The sequence below is a fragment of the Meriones unguiculatus genome, chromosome 1 (genome assembly GCF_030254825.1).
Source record: "Meriones unguiculatus strain TT.TT164.6M chromosome 1, Bangor_MerUng_6.1, whole genome shotgun sequence".
NCBI lineage: Eukaryota > Metazoa > Chordata > Mammalia > Rodentia > Muridae > Meriones > Meriones unguiculatus.
In genome coordinates this window covers 169,632,332-169,638,331 of record NC_083349.1, presented here as the reverse complement: position 1 = coordinate 169,638,331, position 6,000 = coordinate 169,632,332, and the positions used below count along the sequence as shown (strand labels likewise).

Sequence of the window (6,000 nt, the reverse complement as noted above, 5' to 3'; positions counted from 1 at the left end):
AAAGCTGTGCTACATTCCTTTTCTCTCACCTCACTCATCATGTCTTGGTTGATTCTGGGCTTAGAATACTGAGAAAATTTAATGCTAGGGATATGAAACAGGACAGGCAGGCCCTCATGCCCTTTAAGAAACAGCTCTGTTTTGTGAAAATAATGTATTTTATTGACATAGTGAAGGTGGCAGGGACACTAGCAATTCTTGAGTTAGTGCTGGGTACATGGAGTCCTACAGAATCGTCCTTGAAACTCGCATTGGCTCTCCTTACACACAGGTGGTTGAAGACCAGAGGTCAGAGAATTACTCAGTGTCTGAGCTAGGAATGGAACCCAGACTGGCCTGATATAAAGGTTTAGTTTTCTGACCCCAGACTGCTGCTGCCTTCTTGTAGCAGCTTTTTGCTTAGTTGAGTGGAGAACAGGTGGGGAAAGAGCATGCTCACTAATGCTCAGGCTTCCCATGAATTTTGCACAACATTATGATAAAATTCATAAGGTCAAATTTTAGTTTCCTGGCTATAGCGGTTAGCATAACTGAGGTATGTAGGCCATTTGCAGAAACCCATTTGAATGATCAGCATAGTGCAGTTAAAAAGGAGAAACACAGCCAGGTATTTCTATAATCATAGCACTTGGGAGATGGACATGGGAGGATCTGGAGTTCAAGGCCAGCCTTGACAACATAGTAAGCACATGGGAAGCCTGGATACATAAAACATTATCTCAAGAAACAAACAAGACAGACAGACAGACACATACACATGCATACATGCACGAATGCACAGGAGAACCTTTGACTCTTCATTTGTACACTCAACTCCTCAAATATGGAGGGACCTGGATAATTTACTGAACTCTCTCTCCTCTTTTATTATATTTTTGTACCCCACTGCAGTTTCCCCTCCCTCCTCTCCTCTCAGTCCCTTCCCGCCCCCCCCCCCCCGCCATCCTCTGCCTCCCCCATCCACTGCTCCTCTGATTTGCTGAACTTTTTCATGTTTGTACTAATGCTCAGTGCCTTATAGATACAGTTATTGTCTTTTTTTCCCCCCAGTTTGAACTTAGTTTTTGGGAAAGGCTCAATGGCTCTATTCCATATTTTCTAAGCTCATTGGTCAAGTGGATTGTATTTGTGGCTTCTCTTAAAAAGATGCCTTGCAGTGTATGAGAGCAGTTTAGTAAATTAATATCATCATTAAAAACAAGCTGGCCTCCTCATACACCTCCTTTAACTTGTTATTCGAGGCTGCTGGGTTGGGCTGCACAGACAGCAAGCGGTTTTGGCATGGGCCCGGGGCCCAGGGGAATATTAACTTACAAGGCTTTCCCTATTTTGCTTTTACATGTCTGAAACTATTTCAAAACTTAGTGGCAGAAATACAAGTTACTAAATACACGTGACCAGACTATAAAAAATGCTTTCTGCCCCCTCAGTCCCCTTTGAGGAAAAGATAGCTGGGAAATGAACTGGTGTGTTTGTTGTAATTATACCCGATGGCATTATAATCAAGATTATAAAAGGGTGGTTAACTAAGAGTCATGATGATAACCCCTAAAGTGGGTCCTATGTGTAATTTAAGTGTCACATTTGGGATTAGATGAATTGTTTTATTAAACTTCAGGAATTCTTGGTGAGTGGAAATGTTGAGTGTAAGATAAAAAGAGGAAGGGAGACTTCGGTTTTCAGATCACCCTGCCCAGCTTTCACCCCGTGCCTTCTCTCACTCTGGGCTGTCTCAGGAATCAGGGGCCAAATTGGGGAGGGGTGTGGATTTGTCTCACCTTTCGTCCTCACTGCTCAGGGTAGACAGTCTGTCTCTGTGCGCGTTCCTCTGCGGCTGTAAGGGCAGACCCTGCCTGGGTATGGTGATGGGGCACTGAAGAGTGTCTGCCACTCTGGAGCAGCTGGAAAGGGTTTGAGCCCCTTTGGCAGATGTTTGTTGTTCCAGCCACTTCATTAACTTTGGAAACAAAACCCCTGACTATTCTGACCAAGGTTCCGCGTTGTGATTGACAGCTGGGGTGTGTTTCCTCCCATAGAAATGTTTTACAGTCTAAGAGTGGAAGAGAGGGAACGAGAAAAAAAAAAAAAAAGGAGCTTGAAGGGGGAAAAAATGGGCTACATGCCACTGCTCAAAAGTGCAAAATTAACAAGAAAACGGGAGAGACTCATTTAAAGAGAGAGACAAATTTAGTACAACTAATTAAGATTTGCTGTCCCATCAAACTCATTATGTAATTCTGTCTCCAGAACTTTTACACAATCGTTTGTTCATGACACATTTACTGAGACGGGAGGGAGCATGTGCCAGGTGCTATGTGGTGTTGACGGTAGAAGGTGAATAAGGTTGAATAAAGCGTCGGCCACCAGAAATGCATTGTCCATCGGGTGAAATAAACATGCAAAGGACAGCAGTCAAGGAAATGCTGGGGACAGTAAGGGACAGGCCTGGGTATGAGAAAAGGCTGCTTGGGAGGAGGTTGTATTTGAGATGTGTCTTTAGCTTTTCTGCGCAGAGAAGCAGGGGGAGAAGCGGCAGGGCATGGAACCCTGTGATGCGGAAACTAGGACTGCCGTTTGGAGAAGGAAATCCAAGGTCAGTTTAGGAAACCGAATACCAGAGAGCTAAAGAATCCAGACTCCAAGATCCAGAAGAGCCCATCCCTCCCTTCCGGGGGCGTGGGTGGGGAAAGGAGAGGATTTGTTCTAACAGACCCCTTCCTAGTAAAAAGTCACACAAAAAAAGAGAAAGCTAGGGCATTGATGAAGGACTACTTCTTTGGCTATAAAAATTCACCAAATTTCAAACCAAATCTACAGGAGGGTCTAAGTGAATTTTGTGTGGACGGCTGGGTAGAAGAAAGGAGCAGTAAGAGGACGGAAAGATGCCCTCCTCGGGGGGACTTGTCAAGGGGCAGAGGCCAGTCCAAGGATTGATTCCTGCCGGCTGGGCTGGGGATGAAATCCCTGTGTCTACTGATGAGCTTCCGAACTCCCGCGGGTACAGGGTACACAAATGCCCCTCCTGACTCGAGTTTGGAGGGGAAAGATGTAGAGGAAGAAGAAAAAGAACGAAAAGTACAAGGACGCGAGCTATGAGGAAGAACAGAACGAAGGACAGAAGCAAGAGAAAAGAAAGAATGAACAGATAGGCCCCAAATACGAGGACCAATAAGGGAAAGGGGGATATGAAAGGGGAAAAGAAGAGTTAGTGGGAAAAGAAGAGGGAAGAACCAAGAGGAAGAAGCAAAAAAAAAGTTGGAGGAGCGGAGCGCAGTGCAGAGACAGAGTTCCCGGCCGAAGGGTGCGGAGCGCGCCTTCAGTGCGCCCGCTGCAGAGGCTGCTCCGGCGCGCTCCTGCTTCGGCCCCGCGGCCACTTCGTTGCCCACGCGGGGGCTCCGGGCGCTGCCAGCCGGCCTCACCGTTACCTCGGTCAGACTCAGAATCCTGCCCGGCACTAAGCGGCTGCCCATAGCGCGGCACTCAAGAACGCTCCCCAGGTTTGCGCTGGCAGCGAGTGCTGCGTCCCGGTTCCTGCTCCAGCGCCTAGCGCAGCTGCTCGGGGCGGCCGGTGTCTGCGCCCGGGTTGGTCAGGGACCGGCCCCAGGCCTTCGTTACCCCGTCGCAGCCAGGCGACAGGGTCCAACGACGGACGCAGGGAACGCGCCGCCGCCGGAGTACCCAGCTGCAGCGCTGGAGGGCTGCCTCTGCCCGGAGGAGGAGAAATAAAAGGGGTCCCCCGTGGCAAGGAGGGACGGGGACTCCCCAGACGCAGACACGGGGACAATAAAGATGGTCAGGGCGGCGGCTGGTCGCATCAAACGCTGGGCCATGGTTCGGTGTATCAGTGCTCACTTTCTCTAAGTGTTCAACCCTTAGTTTGTCCCTTCGCGAGTTTAGCCACGGGCCCGGGGTTGCGCGCCCCAGCTTGTCTCTGCGGCTCGGAGCGCGCAGCCAGGAGGAACACTCCCGAGACTCGGGGTCAACCCCGGGGTGCGAGCGTCGAGGAAACCTCGAGGGCTGTTTGTGTCCCCCTCTTTCCGTGCCCTTTCTGGCCCGCGCACGCCGCTTCAGGGGGCAAAGACTCGGAGCCCAGGAGTGAACCTAGGAGGTCGCTTCCCACGGTAATGGACGCGGCTGTCCAAGGCGCCAAGGTGCGGGCCGCGTTTCTCTCATGCAAAAAGTGGGATTGCCCGCAAAAGTTTGTACAGACATCGGCTGGGACAGATCCCGGGATCAGATCGCTAAGAAGAAAGAGGCGAATCTTCTCCAAATACATGGAAGTCTGTATGCCCCATGGTGGGTTCTAGGAAAAGCTAGAATCCCGCTGTTTTGACCCTCTCCAGCAAAGAAACCCGGTTTAGGAACACAATTTAAACACACACACACAAACACACACACACACACACACACACACACACACCACACCATTCCCCGGTTTATTATTGGGGTAACGGAGCGTGCTAAGGTCATTTGCAGTTTGGGGTCGTGATGAGGCAGTTAGGTTGACAACCTCGGCGCAAACGCCCCCCTCCGGGAGCGCACAGGTGCAGCGCGGGCTTGGGAGCTGCGGCCCGAGGAGGGGACGCCGTGGTCCTGGAACCAGCCCACGCGGGAGCCGGCGAGGCACAGGGGTGGCCAGGAGCACGCGCGGGCTCGGGGGCTCGGAGGCTCAGGGGTCTCGCCGAGGACCCTACGGCTTCGAGGCAAGAGATGGGGACGTCGCCGCCCACAGGGCCGCGGGGGCCGGGGGCGACGTCCCCCTTTGGCAGGGCCGGCTCTAAGGTGGGGTGGGGGGGGAGGGAAGATGGGGCTCGGTGGGGAGTGGGGATGCGGCTCCTGAAAGCGGCAGCTGGATCCCGGGACCCGCTGGAGGGGGAGGCGCGCGCCGGCGGTAACGCGCGTGCACGCACAGGCGCGCGCGCTCACGCGCCCGTCCGCACACCTGGAGCTGGGGTGTATGGGGTGGGGGGAGGGAAAAAGGAGAACCGGAGCGAGTGTGTTAGAACAGGGTGCGGGGCTTCGGCGGGGCGGCGGCTGACCCCCCGGGTGCGTAGGTCGGCGCCCCGGCCGCACGGGCGCGCAGGGGCGGGGTGGCGGCCGACGCCCCTCGGCTCGCGCTCCGCACCTGGCCCTGCAGGAAGTGCGCGCTGATTGACAGCTGCGGTGCTCCCAAAAGGCTGGAGTCAAAGATGCTGCTCGGCGGGTGGGTGTAGACGCGGCAGGCGCGCCCCGTGCCCGCTCTAGTTCGCGCGCCTCCCCGGGCCCCGCCGCCCCTCCGGCTGCCGTGGAGCGGGGCTCGGGCCCCAGCCTGCGCGCCCGGCACCCGCGGCTCCGGACGACCCGGCGGCGCTCGGCCCGCTCAGGTCGCCAGGATCCGGTCCCGGCTCACCATGCACTGCCACGCGGAACTGAGGTTGAGCTCACCCGGCCAGCTCAAAGCAGCCAGGCGGCGCTACAAGACTTTCATGATCGATGAGATCCTCTCCAAGGAGACCTGCGACTACTTTGAGAAACTTTCCCTCTACTCTGTGTGCCCGTCTCTGGTGGTGCGACCCAAGCCCCTGCACTCTTGCACCGGTAAGGCAATCGCTGGGAGAGTGTGGGCTCTGGCACTTTGGCTGGTGTGCGGTCGCCTCCGCTGCTTTCCAACTCGAGGGCCAGAGGGGCCGAGGGATCCGTTTCTTTCCTTGCGTCCTTGCGGTGGACTTTCCGAAGCGTTTGCAGCCGCCTCGGGCAGGTATTGCTCCCTGGATGGGAGATTTAAGTCAAGACTAAGCTGCCCTTGGAGTGTTCGGCTGCTCCTCTTCTTGGAGAACGCGCCCTCCTTCCCGGCGCTGTGGGTGTTAGTGAGAAACTTTAACACTTGACGCATTCAGTGCTTAGGTGGTTTCACGCAGTGAGCCCGTTGGCTTGGTGGTCTCACCTTTCACCTAGAGTTAGATTGCCCAACCTCTTATCACTCATTTGTAAGTTTACAAGTAAATCGGTTTCCTGGGCTTC

General features: G+C 54.2%; 1 protein-coding gene across 1 annotated transcript in view; it reads left to right on the top strand.

Annotated features, from left to right (window-relative positions):
• The first annotated feature begins 5,049 nt into the window (after nucleotides 1–5,049).
• Nucleotides 5,050–6,000, top strand: part of Barx2 (BARX homeobox 2) — a 67,903-nt gene continuing 66,952 nt past the window's right edge. The window contains exon 1 of the mRNA XM_021647024.2: nucleotides 5,050–5,577. Within this exon, the coding sequence (XP_021502699.1) occupies nucleotides 5,391–5,577 (187 nt within the window). The 5' untranslated portion in view covers nucleotides 5,050–5,390. The remainder of the gene's footprint in view (nucleotides 5,578–6,000) is intronic.